This window comes from Leptonotus elevatus, chromosome 15 (genome assembly GCF_054856555.1).
Source record: "Leptonotus elevatus isolate MCC_2025b chromosome 15, RoL_Lele_1.0, whole genome shotgun sequence".
Taxonomy (NCBI): Eukaryota; Metazoa; Chordata; class Actinopteri; order Syngnathiformes; family Syngnathidae; genus Leptonotus; species Leptonotus elevatus.
In genome coordinates this window covers 2,960,620-2,974,972 of record NC_141253.1, presented here as the reverse complement: position 1 = coordinate 2,974,972, position 14,353 = coordinate 2,960,620, and the positions used below count along the sequence as shown (strand labels likewise).

The 14,353-nt window shown below is 40.9% G+C and overlaps 1 protein-coding gene across 2 annotated transcripts in view; it reads right to left on the bottom strand.

The window, feature by feature from the left end:
• lamc3 (laminin, gamma 3) overlaps positions 1-14,353 on the bottom strand; it is an 86,616-nt gene that overhangs the window by 44,539 nt on the left and 27,724 nt on the right. For both annotated transcript variants that reach the window (XM_086096258.1, XM_086096257.1), the window contains exons 4-9: positions 12,463-12,644; positions 8,270-8,458; positions 6,235-6,355; positions 2,779-2,877; positions 1,168-1,304; positions 257-376 (exon numbers count right to left, since the gene is read on the bottom strand). In XM_086096258.1, the coding sequence (XP_085952384.1) occupies positions 257-376; positions 1,168-1,304; positions 2,779-2,877; positions 6,235-6,355; positions 8,270-8,458; positions 12,463-12,644 (848 nt within the window). The remainder of the gene's footprint in view (positions 1-256; positions 377-1,167; positions 1,305-2,778; positions 2,878-6,234; positions 6,356-8,269; positions 8,459-12,462; positions 12,645-14,353) is intronic.

The following is a 14,353-nucleotide window of genomic DNA, read 5'->3' as shown; positions in this document are numbered from 1 at the left end:
GACGGAATATCCGCAGTCGGACCCAATGGCAAATACCACATTTAATCTCAGGAACAACGGAAACAAGGCGAGTATTACAGACGCTCCGCTAAGACCCGTATGAATGACATATTTATGACGAGGGGGGGGGGGGGGGGGGGGATTACTATCTAAAAATAAGAAATTAATCACGTTCCCATGGACTGGAACTCCGCCACCGGAACGGTGATCGGCCATGGATGCCGTCCAGTGTCTATCATTTTCTGGTGGAACTCACCCGGGGCTCTGTAGAAGCCGGGGTCCTCCTCGGAGAGAGGCAGTAAATAGACTTCGCCCTCCTTCCACAGCAGGGGGTCAAGCCGACCCCTGGAGAACTCGCCCAGCCAGCCGTCCTGATCTGGACCCAAGAAGACATTTGGAAAGGTTACAGTGGGATGTGGAAATGGAATGAAGAATGTCAAAAAGTAAGTAAAGTAAGGGATGCTGGATTATTGGGGTCACAACAAAAAGAGCATGTGGTTAAAATTTTATTGCAATTGGAGAAAATCTCTAGCAATATAATGGCCGCTTCAAACCAAAATGGTGGACTTCAGTTGTAGAGGTGGCAAATCCAGGTCCAGAAAGTAAAAACCATGCCAGAGTGTGGCTTTAGCTCCAGGTGCTAGCTATCTAGCTCCCTAGCTAGCTCCCTAGCTAGCTCCCATGATGCTTAACCAGAGAAACTGGATTTTTGACATCTATATCCGTCAATGGCAGTCAATGAGAGTGTCTTTTGCAGGACTTCTGAAATGTTTTCATTTTTTACATTTTCTTTGGACCAAAACAGCAGACTTCTTGTGTGTCCCGTTTTCTGCAGTCCAAACATCCATCATTGAAACGCAACGCTGGAGTTGGCTATTATGCAGGACCCAAACTGCCAAAATCAAAAATAAATAAATGACTAAAATTGAAAAGAAAAATGGATATAAAAAATATATTTGGAAAATGTATATATATATATATATATACACACACACACACATTTGTATTACATTTTTAAGTGATATTTTTTACATTTGTTTTTATTTTCACTTTTAGTCATTTGTTTATTCATTTCTTTATTTTGAATTTGAGCAGTTTTGGTCCTCCATAGCCAAACATACCAAAAGTCGATGGAAAAATAAGCCCCCTTCCCCCCGAATGGTTTACCTTCCATGAAATCCGAAGTGATGTTGACGCCCACGTAGCGACCGGACGAAGTGCATGCCAGCGAGTGACCGAAGCAGAAACACGGCTGGCAGCCGGCCGGGTTGATTTCTTGCATGTTGAAGAAGCCTGGCTTGCATCTGCACACACACGCGCACAGTTACTGAAAATCACATTTGTCGGCAGTTCTGCAGCATTTTTTCCTTTTCTTTTGACCAAGGCCAAGTTGGTGTGTTTTAGGTCCAAATGGAGCGCAGCTGCAAGGAATCGCGACCAACAGGGAGTAAACTGTAGCCGTCCATGTGTGAGGGACAAGGCAAACTGAGCCAGGCATGTGAGGTCAGGCAGATTATTGCGGTCCACTGTTCATGTCATGTCACGGATTTTGAAGTCCTTTTAAATAGGTTTATACTGTCCGAATTGCGAGTCAGTCTAGACTTTTCTCCCTTTTTTGTCAAATTACTGACATTTTTGGCAATTTTATCGACATACGGTATTTTTCTGCTATTCTTTTTCATTTTATTGGACATTTTATGGCTACTTTTGGACATTTTTTCTACCTTTTTTGCTATTACTATTCTGACATTTTGGGCAATTTTGTGGATATTTTATGGTAATTTTCAGGATTTCTTCTTTTGTTTTTTAACATTTTATGGATAACCTTTTGAACAATTTTCTGACTTTTTTGTTGTTGCAATTCTGTGATTTGAGGCATTTTTATTGTTACTTTTTCAAAACAGTTTTCGTTTCTGCCTTTTGAAAAAATACAATTTCTGACTTATTTTTGGTAATTTTGTGGACATTTACATTCCCCCTGCGTTTTCTTAAATCAATTTTTTGACTTTTTTTTGTGTGCAATTTTGTGTACATTCCATGGTAATTTTTATGATTTCTTCTTTTGATTTTGGACATTTGGACGATTTATTTTCTGCCCTTAAAAAAAATAAAAATAAAATGACTTTTTCTGGTGGACATTTTATGATAATTTTCAGGATTTCTTCTTTTGTTTTTAGACACTTTATGGATAACTTTTTCAACATTTTTCCCCACTGCATTTTCTTAAACCAATTTTCAGACTTTTATAGTTACTTTTCCAACGTTTTTTTGTCTGCCTAAAAAAACCAACATTTTTTTTTCTGACTTTTTGGGGCAATTACCATAGACAAGTTTTAAAACTTTTTCATTTAACTTTTATCTCTCTTTTAAAATTTGGGATTTATTTGAATAATATTTTTTCTAAAAAATAAAAATAAATTGGTTAAAAATATCAATTTCTACCCATTTTTAGAGATCCCCAGGGAGCAACACGAGAGGTACTAAAGAGCCCCATGCGGCTCCAGAGCCACAGGTTGCAGACCCCTGGCCGAGACAAACAGGGCATTTTTATTGTTAGAATAAGCAACATGATCGGCAAATCAATCATGTTTCTCATGATTTTTGGTGAAATCAAATCATCTTTTACTGCTGATTACTAAAGAACGGATAAGGCCATAAGAAAACCTTTTTGTTCCTGGTGAAAGAAGAAAGTCTACTCATTCTTTCGGGACGTTTGGTGCTCATGTTGCCACCAAACACTATTCTATGAGTTGATGACAGGCGACCGCGCAGCCTCACCTGCCGCATCCCCCCCCCTCGGCGTTGGCCTTGCAGCGACAGGCGCCGTCCAGGGGCGAGCAGTCGCCCACGCTGCCACCAGGGACGCACGCGCACGTCCTGCGGATACAGAGTTGACAAAAGCAGGCGAGTCAGGCGGCCGGAAAGACGAAAGAAGGCGGAAAAGAAAAGAAAGAAAAAAAAAGCGCTTGACGGCCTTTTGCGATTGATTGCTTTTGTTTGGAACAGCAAATCTAATTTTAATGAGAGGCGCTATTGCAAATAATTTAATTATCTGCCAGCAAAAGCGTCTCCCCTTGTTTCTGCTCCAGTGGACTGAATAATTCACACCGTTGCCTGATTTTTCAGCATCTAAGATGGAAGGCTGTGTGTGTGTGCGTGTGTGTGCGTGTGTGTGTGTGCAGTCAGGACGTCTGCATTCTCCCCGCGTTTCGCTAAATCTAATCTGTGTAATAAATGGCCATAAGGTAAGCGAAGCTGTGATGCATCGACGTCCTCCTATCTCATTTCAACGTGCATGTCCCACGTAGGATTTGAGGAAAGAAAGCAACAAATGAACAATAAATAACGCATAATACCCAAATGTAATCCCTCTTTGTACTGATTTGATTTGAAGTGGAAGAAAGACTTTCCTTTGTAGCCCCTGTGCTATTTATCGTTGTGTGCGTAGCGCTAATTTGCTAGCAAACTGTGTGCGATTTTGGCTAAATGCAGCTGTCGACAACCAGGGCTGGACTGGCTATCTGGCATGCAGGGCAGATGCCCGGTGGGCCGGAATCTTTCGAGGTCGATGTCATGCTTTTTAATGATTGTTTTCCTCCATTTTACCCCAAGAGACTGGCCCACAATTTAGAGGGACTCGTCCATTAAACTGAACCAACATGAGTCAATATCAGTGGCAGAACTATGTGTAAGGCAAAAAGATCAGGAGTCGATCTGGTGGGCTTAAGTCAAAAGTCCAGGTCAGATTTTTTTTGTGCCAGTCCAGCCCTGACTACAACTTACCTGCACGTAGACAATTGAGAAAACCTAATTAGAATGTAGGGGTGTACCTAATGTTGTGGCCTCTTGGGCCCGTAATCAACAATAAGAGCATTAACATTCCGCCGAGCAGGTGGAGCGGGTCAGACAGCGCCGCCATGTATACACCTGGAATATAAACAACCTAAAACATGGCCTGGCATGCAAGATGCAGTGAAGTCAATTTCGAAGTCGGCCATTTTGGTTTGACACAGAGAAAACAAGGCAGTGAAGATTTTTTTACTCACCATAAAACAACTTCTAAAATTTGCTACTTTTGAAAATTCAGCCCCCTGAGCCAGTTTTATTTAGCAGCATGAAACTTGGTAGACATGTCGATCATTAGTAGACGCACAAAAAAAGTCTCAAGCAGCCACGTCCATTAAGACACAGGAAGCCAGCCATTTTGGTTCAACACGGGCAAATCATCAGTGCCATGCCTGAAAAGTTACAGGAAGTCGGCCATTTTGGTTTGAAGGGAGGATTTTAAACTCAATTTGGCTATTTCCAGGTTTCCTTCAAAGGACAACTTCCCACAGAATATTGTGTTTTATTGCTATAAAACATGGAACCTACCAAAAGAAAGATTAGAGTCTAAAGTAAATTTCTATCTGTTTCCATTCTGCAGCAATTAGCATTAGAATATAGCTAAATTTCATTATTATTCACAAATCTGTTTAGAACTGTGGGGGAATCAGCTTGTTTGCAAAATGGCCCTGGTTGATCTCTTATATTCTGCTACCACCTGCTGGCCATTTTTGTAATTACTACCATTGCTCACCCGTTCTCTGCAGTTCAGAGGCTGCAACAAAGCCAAACTCCGGTCCTGGAGGTATTGGATGTTTCCCTTATCCAACACAGCTGATATATGATCAGCTCATCAGCAAGCTCTGCATAAGCCTGATAACGATCCTGCTGATTGGAATCAGCTTGTGTTGGAAGAGAGAAACCTCCAAAACCTGCAGGACTGCGGCCCTCGTGGACCGGAGTTAGACACCTATGCGCTAGCATAAAAAACAACAACATAAAAACATATAAATACGTATTTTGGACACTTTAAACATTTAAAATAGAACATATTTATACGTTTTTGGGAGCAAACGAGTTAACAATTCCTCAAAAAGGATCCAAGAAAAAAAACCTGGCGACCAAATTTTTTCTTTTTTTTTGTTAATTTCATGGGCAGGGCAGTTGTCGAAGGAGGATCATATTTTTTTTCTCCAGCGTCTCAATCTCTCCTCTGAAGTTTAGCTGATGGATGTGGTCGCCATGGAAACAAGCAGGTTTGGTCGGAGGTCATCTACGCATGCACTCGTACGTGCACTACGACGAGCTCGCAATTGCAGCACAGCAGGTGGGTGGGTGCCGAGTTGGTGAGGCAGTGAGGGGAGGGGGGGGGGGGGTGTGAACGATGGGAGGCTGTTTTAAAACATTTTTTTTTTTTGGTCTAAGTGCTACACAGTCATCCGCAGCGTCAGGATTTGCAGCTAAAAATATGCTAATGTGATCCCCCAACTAATGCTCTTATGCAAACGTGCTGCAGGCGATAATGCTGTTGTGTGTACTGTTTGGTTCTCCTTAATGTAAAACACAAACATGAGCCTTGTTTGGGAATCGTCAACAAACAAAAATTGTAATCCCGACTTGATTTCTGGAGAAGTGGGGAAAAATGCCGTGACACAAGGTCAGAGCCGGTTTCCCTCTGGAACATAAAACATGTCAGAAGTCAATCGCTCTATTTAAAAATAAATAAATACATAAATATATATATATATATAAATTTTAATCGTAATTAATCACATGACTTAATTCACGATTAATTTTAAATTTTATATCTGTTCTCAATGTACAATAAAATGTACAATAATTTTTGGGGGGTTTTATAGTCTTGTTAACATAAAAGTGGAAAAAAAATTAAACTGCATCTTTTAGTCATTGACACAGTAATTTCAAAAAAATTCAGTTAAAATTAAAAAGATGTACTCTACTGTAAAAAAAATGTGTGTGATATTGATTTGCGTTGAAGTCATTTTTCTGCCACTAGATGGCATAATTGCATTTGTAAGACGTTGCTGACAGCTCAGAGCTATCTAATCTTTAACATGAAGTAGAAAGTAAGTAGAAATTCTGCACATTTTAAAAATTGTAAAATACAACTGCACCCCAGTCTCCAAAAATAAAAAATATATGCATTCATATTACATTTATTACTGCTAAATTCTGACATGGATGTGTCTGCTGCGTCGCGACTGGAATTCCCCCAGTACAGACTTTCGGTCATTAATTGTGCATTTAAAAAATGAGTGGCGTTAAAGGAAATAAACTGAAAAAGTAACGCAATCATTTTGACACCCCTAATATATATATATATATATATATATATATATATGTATGTGTGTGTGTGTGTGTGTGTGCGCGCATTGCGTTGCTGCTCACCTGCAGCCACCGGGGCCGAGCGAGTGGAATCCCGGGCGACATGTGTCACACTTGTCCCCCGTCACGCCCGGGCCGCCGCATGCGCATCGCCCCCCGCTGTCACACTGCAGACTCGCCGAGCCTGCCGGGCCGGGGCCGGTTACGGCAGGAAGACATAAAAGAGAGAAAATGGCGAGCCGAAAGGGTTACGGTTATGAGCGATCAATGCGCGCTTAATCAATTCCGGGAATAACAGAACACCTGCTATTGGATTTGTGTTAGGGAAAGAGGCGGCCGGGCGAGCGGGAAATTATGTGAACACGCCACCCGCTCGGGTTAATGGAGAGAAAAGAGCGACTGGGGCATTGCGGCCGGCGGCGGATGGAGTCTGTTATCGCGGGTGATCGATAGGCGGGACCATCGCCTCGCATGGTTGAGGAATTAGGTCGCAAAATTGGCATCCTCTGCCGGTAGAAAGCCTTCAATTGATGGAACATTTATTAAAAAAATTAAATCAGAAAAACTTCCATTCAATAAAGCAAGGGTTGGGGTTTGAAATGTGTGTTTCCAACCAGAGTTATGGTTCCAAGTGAGGCTTTCAAACAAGGGTTAGGGTTTCAAATGTTAATGTTTCAAATGTAGTTATGTTTTCTAAATATGGTTTCAAGTTTGGGTTGAATTCTCAAATGAAGGTTCAAAAAAAGGGTTATGGTTTGAAATAAGATTTTGAAGCAAGGTTAAGTGTTTCAAATTTGTCAATTTCAGACAATTGTTAAGATTTCAAGTTAGGGTTTCAAGCTTGCCTTATTGTTTCAAAACAATGGGTAGGGTTTCAAGCCAGTGTTAGGAGTTCCAAAAAGGAACCCTTAAGGAAGTTTGAAGTCTCAAATGAGGATTTCAAGTCTAGGTCAGGGTTTCAAACAGAGTATATTCGGCCGATTATTTTCCCCTTAACGTTATCATCGAAGAAAACTGAAGTTTCTGACATTTTCAAAGTACTCTGAATGCACCATTTTGTTTGCATAGCATTAGCAACTAGCAAGTGTGTAGAGCATGTTATTCAGTTTTTTCAGTTGTCCCTAAGCGTCCTTTAAGCTGTTTAATGACATCCAAGTTGGACTTAACTGTAAAACTAAACACACGACAATACAAATGACATCTAATGCGTATTTAAATACAAAACATGCTTCCTTTTAAAAACATCGCTAGCCTAGCACCAATGCTAAAAGCGAAGGGAGGATCCCATTCAAATGCTAACGGGAAGTTAGCATCGATTTCAGGAGTGTTTTTCCTTCAAATAACGAATACACACAAATGCCGTGGGAACACATACCCACAGGTGAGAAAACACGACGCAAAAGGCACACATTTTTCCCAATGTGTGAAAAATATTTTTTTTCATACAATTCAATCGTAACTTTCTTCTGTACTCACTTTAAGTGTGTACACCATGGATGCATTAAATACATTTTATGCATTAAATAATCGGCAGATTAATTGGTATTTCTTTCTGCCAAAAATCGGTATCGGCATCGGCCTAAAAAAATGCACATAGGTCGGGGCCGTCAAATTCGATTTTTAAGCCTTTTAAGGGTTTTAAGTTGGGGTTTTGAGACAAGGTTACAGTTATAAAAGAGGTTTTCAAAACAGGGGTTAGGTTTTCAAATGAGTGTTTCAATCTTGGATTTAGTTTCAAATAAGGGTTTCAAAAATAGCTTGAGTTTCAAACTTGGGTTTCAAGCCTAGGATAAAGTTTCAAGTTAGGATTCCACGCCAGGTTTAGGGTTTAAAAGAAGGTTTTCAAATGACAAAAAAAAAAAAGCAAGCGTTAGGGTTTCAAAGCAGGGGCTCAAAATAGGGTTTCAAACAAGTGTTAGGGTTTCAAGACCGGTATATGGTTTCAAGATTAGGTTTCAAACATGATTTTGTGATATTTTTTTAAACAATTTATCGCGGAACTTTGTGGTGTTTAAATATGCAACGACTTTTCTCTCCTTTTTTTTTTTTTTTTTTTTTTAAATAAAATGTTTTCAGTCAAGTGAGACGGACAATTCACCGTCGGTGTTGCAGTTGCAAGGCAGGCAGGGCTGGTCGGGCGACGCCCGGTAGTGGTTCTCCCGGCACCGCTCGCAGTGAGCGCCGTCCGTGTTGTCGCGGCACTCCAGACAGCGCCCCCCGCTGCCCGTGCTGCGGTACTGCTCCAGGTCGAAGGCGCAACGGTCCGAGCGGCCGCTGCAGTCGCACCCTGAAGGAGGTCAGAAAAAAAAACAACAGAAGTAAACAGCCGGGTGAGGGGATATGTGCGGTGATATGCGGCGCTCTGGGATTGGATGATCATTTCCAAGCCGGCTGCTAATCTCATTTCACACGGGCCTAATGAGGAGCCGGTCGGCCGTCGGGGGGAAGTTGAGATAGCGTAATTTGTAATTTGTGTTGATACAAGAGCAAATTAGTCAGCTGATAAGGCCGCATCGTTGCTCCGAGCTGCAAATCCCTCTCTAGTTTTTGCCCAGCCACCCTGAGGGGGGATTTAGGTGAAATTGCCCGTTTTATTATGAATACAGCTTTCTAGCTTTCTCTCTGTTGTGCTCGTGTTTGCCATATGCTTAGCCCCCCCCCCCCCTCCCCACGCCCCCTCCTCCAACTATGAGGCAGCTTGCCTAGTTTGAAAGATAAATTGCAATGTTTTGCAAACGTTCGCAGCGGGTAACGCAGGACAACAACGGGGAAAATAAAAAAGTTGTCGTTTTTTTGTATGGATTTATTTATTTAAATTTCAGAAAAAAATATCGTTAAATAAAAAAAATAGTACTTCAAACAAGCAAAATTATCTGCCGAGAGAACAAGAACATTTTACTTAATTTTACCTGTAAGATTTTGAAAAATAAGAAAATAATACTAGGCCCATATCAACCACAGCAGTCTTGAAAATAGTATTTTTAGACTAAAAAGAAGTAATGTTGACTTTTTTCAAGCTGTAATAAACGGAACTAGAAGTTTTTTTTTTACGCTTGGATAACTTAGCCTGAGTGTCAAACAGGGAGGTAACAGGTTTCCTTTTTATTGTCTTTAGTATGACCCAGCCAGGGATTGAACCCACAACCTCCAAGTCTGAGGGAAGGCACCACTTGACCACTGAGCTGATACTGGAACAAGGAAGAATGAACGAAACGAACCACTTAAAGGTAGAGTCCAAAGTTTTCATTCAGGTTCATAAATTAAAGCTTACAGCAAAGGTTAGGGTCTCAAGTTACGGTTTCATGGCTGAGCAAGAGTTTCAAATTTTGGTTTTAAACAAGGTTTAGTGTTTCGATGGTGAGTTAGAATTTCAAATTAGGGTTTGGAGACAGTTTGGGGTTCTAGTAGGGGTTAAGGTTTCAAGCATAGGTTAGGGTGAAATGCCAGAAGTTCTATTTATGGTTGTAAATCTGGGTTAGAATTTCAAATTATGGTCTGTCCTTCCTTCCTTTTCTCGGTCTCTCGTTTGGTCTCTTGAGGCCTCCCTGATTTTATGTTTTTTGGATTTGTTGGGGTCTGGATGTTTCTTGGGCTGGGGAGGAGTTCTGGTGGGGGGTGTCTGGTCGGTGCTGGATTTCACCTTCCTTGGTTTTCTTTGGTCCCCTCGGGTCTCCTGGTGTTTGGTTTAGGTGAACGGTATGAGATTTTTTCTAATAGGTTTTCTGGTGAGCTAACAAATACACGCACGCACGCACGCACGCACATACACATACTCACCCACACACACACACACAAAAAAAAAAAATAAAATAAAAAAAATAAAAATAAAAGAGCAATGATGATGACATTTCCGAATGAACAATACTGAGCTCTTAAAAAAAAGAGAAAAAAAAAAAAAGAAAAAAAAAAGAAAAAAAAAATTTCAAATTATGGATTTTGACGGGATTTTTCGGTTTTTAAACTCGGGTTAGTGCTTTAAGACTGGTTTAGCGTTACACATGAGAGTGTCAAATTAGGGTTTGGAACCTGGGTTAGAACTCCAAATTAAGGTTTCAAGGTTTGGGTTTGAAACATGTGTTAAAGATTGAAATTAGGGATTGAAGGTGAGGTTTCACATAATAGGTTTTGAGCTGTTTTAGTGCTTGCCCTCTGGTGGCGTAAAAACAGTTTAAGTGCACAGCAACAGCATAAATGCAAACGTCTCCACAAGCCGCACACTCCCCGCAGCCTGGTGTGCATGGAGGCGTGGGGTTATATACTTACTGCAGCGGCCGTATTGTCATTGCACTTTAAGAGGCCATGTGCTAACGTTTCCTCGGAGGCTCTTAGTGCAGCACATCAGAGTCCCGTTGGCCGCTTCTGAGCACTCTTTAATTTGCATAACGCGACCCTGCAGGAGGTATGCGTTGCCCCCGTATGGCTCCTCTGGGTTTGGTCTGGTGGGCATTAGCCTAGTTGAGAGAGTGCCGTTCGTTTTTTTAAGTGGCCCCTTGACATGCATGGCGTTTGGCCGATTAGTAGCTATGCACATTTTTTTTCACTCAACTGCAGATGGGATGAGGCGTCATTTAACGGGATATTTTTTTCTTAATAGGAGTGGTTACCTATTTTGAATTAATTGCCATATGTATACATTGATAACTAACTAACAAACTAACTAACAAACTAACTAACTAACCAACTAACTAAATCACCCATTGGAACAAGTTAATGTAACTAACTAACTAACTAACTAACTAACTAACTAACAGATTGAAGCAAATTCATATGACCAGTGAAACAAACTAACTAACTAACTAACTAACTAACTAACTAACTAACTAGCTAGCTAGCTAGCTAGCTAACTAACTAGCTAGCTAACTAACTAACTAACCACCATGTTTCCTCATTGGGGAAATTTAGCCAAATGTCCACCATTCCATTTTTATTGTATGGAATGAGCTCAACTTAATGTTGCGGAATTAAAATATATGACTCTTGAGTTTCTTATTATTTGTGCTGCTGATTAGCAGAAAACAAACAAAGCCCTCTGTAGCGGGAGACCATTATGGTGGCTAACACACAATTACAAAGACTAGTGGACCAAAAACTGAACCAACATTATTTTTACACACATGACAAGACTTCACATTCTGTGTCTTTTCTTTGATTGGTTGATTTAGTATTAGACAGCACTGATTAAGTCACTCTTTTATTTAAAGCGCCTGCTGCTTGGAATTAAGAGTAAGAGTAATTAAAAACAAGCGCACTGCAAAATCGACTTCAATTGGTGGGGGACTTGGAGGCTTTATGTTTTTATTCTCCCCAAAGCGAGCCAATTCCGAGTCCTCCCTGACAGCCTTCCGTCAAAGCATGATGAGCCAAGACTGATAAACACTCCAATTCACACACGCTGCCGATGCTCCTGGCAAACAGATGTGCAAAGCTACATCAAATGTACGCCTCAACACAAAAAACACAGATGCCGCTTCAAAGGTACAGTGTGTTCCAGAATTCCCGCATATTTATAGAATGTACGACAGCAACCTTTATTTATTTATTTTCTTAATTCATGTCATCCTCTAAGCTGGGCACACGCTGTACGGTTTTAGAAGCGATATTTTTAAATCACGACTCAACAGTACATGTAAAAAAAAGTCTAACTAATTTCAAGCGAAACATTACTGACTAACTACCTAACTAAAGCAAATAAATAACAAATAACAAAACTAACATTTTTGCAGCAATCGGTTCTGTAGCTAGCGTGAACTCTTGCTACCTACCTAACATTTTGCAGAAATTGGTCTAACTAACTGACTAACGAACTAACAAACTAACGAACTAACGAACTAACTAACATGTTTATGTAGTCTTGCAAAGCATTTCTAACTTTGCAAAGCATTTTTAACTAACTAACTAACTAACTAACTAACTAACAAACATGTTTATGTAGTCTTGCAAAGCATTTCTAACTTTGCAAAGCATTTCTAACTAACTAACTAACTAACTAACTGCATGGATTGTTTATGTAGTCTCGCAAAGCATTTCTATCTAACTAACTCTAGCTAGCTAGCTATCTTGTTATCTATCTATCTATCTATCTATCTATCTATCTATCTATCTATCTATCTATCTATCTATCTATCTATCTATCTATCTATCTATCTATCTATCTATCTATCTATCTATCTATCTATCTATCTATCTATCTATCTATCTATCTATCTATCTATCTAACTAACTATTATTTTGGAGAATATTTTTTAAATATAGTTTTGCCACATCGAGCGTTCGCTTATAAAGTCAACTTACGCAAGCACTCGTTAGCCGATTCCCCGGTGGCCCTTGCCCAAGGTCTGTCCTGGTAGAAGGGCTGACATCTCTGGCAGTCGTCTCCAGCCGTGTGATGGTGGCAGGCGCAGATCAGGTGTCCGTCTCCGTTTCCATCATGCTCCGCCCACACACACTCGCTGGCGTGGCCATTGCACTTGCATCTGAGGACGACAGGTACATTAATGTGGTATGTCCTTTAACTAACTAACCAACCGATTGACCAAACGAACAACAAAACAAATATTTACATTAGTAACTTATGTTAGTTACTTAGGTTACTTAGGTTAGTACTACTTAAATAATTAGTAGTTGGTTGTTGATTAACCAACTAAAAAAAAGGGATGCACATGAATAAATACTGGAAGTACTGACTGACTAAACAAAGCTACCAAACAACTAACCAATCAAATGATCAAAAGATTTACCAACACCATACTTAACCATCTTGGAAACCAACTACCACTACAACCAACAAAACAGCTAACCACTTACAACTAACAAGCATACAAACAACCTACTGTAACTTAATAAGTACCTGACAGAGTAAACAAACATTTTGCAGAAATTGGCCCTGTAGTATTTTCAAAGTTTAGCTAACTAACTAACTAACTAACCAACTAACTAACTAACTAACTTTTTGGCGAATATTAAAAAAAAAACTAACAAAAAAAATAATCAAGCAACCAACCAACTTACCACAAAACAACAGCCAAAGCCAACCAACTAAATCACTACCTGACCAACTCAACTAGCCAACCAGCAACTTGACCCTAAAATCCTCCAACAAACAAACAAGTGTCAAAATCTGTGTTGGCCGTTTTGCACGTGCAGATGTGTCAGCTGAGTCCTCCCGGAGGTGTCCACCATTTCGTGGCAGCGTCAGCAGCTTCTGTCAAGCGACCGGTCTCGTAAATGACTGATGCCGCGCGTCATATCAAGTTTGCCCGAGGCGTCACTTATTGGTGCTGTCACTCAAACAATGGCGGTAGAATGAATTTCAAAGTGCCAGCAATACACATCAAATGTCAACCTAAAGGCCGTTTTGCTTGTAATTCTTGTATTGTCCGTGCAACATGCGTGCTTTTATTAAAATGTCACGGTGGCTGCCCGGGCACTCGCCGGTTATGAGGGTGTCGTGAAAGCGGCATGTGTCGCCTGACTAACACGTTGTCATGCGGGTCTCCTCCCTCAGGTGTCGAGACGTTGCCGGGCGATCTGTCACGGCAGCGCCGCTGAGCCTGAGCAGCCGTGACAGGTGTCAGATCAATTTGAGACTCCAGCTGAAGGGTTCGTCGCAAATACTTAACAGCTCTACCTGCGCCGGGCGAGGTGCCGCGCGCTACTCTTTCCTCAGTGAGAGTGCTAAACAACTGCAGTCTTAAGTCTCACTGCATACAACGTTTCCCCCCCACAAAACTCGGGTGAACCCAGTCACGAGCCAAAATAGCAGCAGCTAGCATGAGCATGTCGGTGTCTGAAATGTGGAGACTTAGCATGACATGCTGTAATGTTTTGAGCATTTGTTACTTAGCTAGCTAGTGTTGGATTATTAACATTGTTTTTCTGTTTCAATTTATATTTTTCAAAGTGTTTTTGATTTTAGTTAGATGTTACAACTGTTCCCCACATGTTAGTTTATCTATAGTCTTTGTCCTCTTCCCTGTCACAGTAAGGTGTCTGATTTAATCCAAATAAGAGGTGTCTGAACAAAAGGGCGTCTGCGTGAGTTCCTGGTGTCGGGAGGCTCCGGGGGCCAAGTGTTTGCCCACATCCTGAGGTAAGAGATAAGGAGAGGGGGTAGACTTTAAGACTCTTGTTTTGACAGGATGTGCCACATGGGCTGGGCTATGCCTGGAAGGGCAAAAGGTAC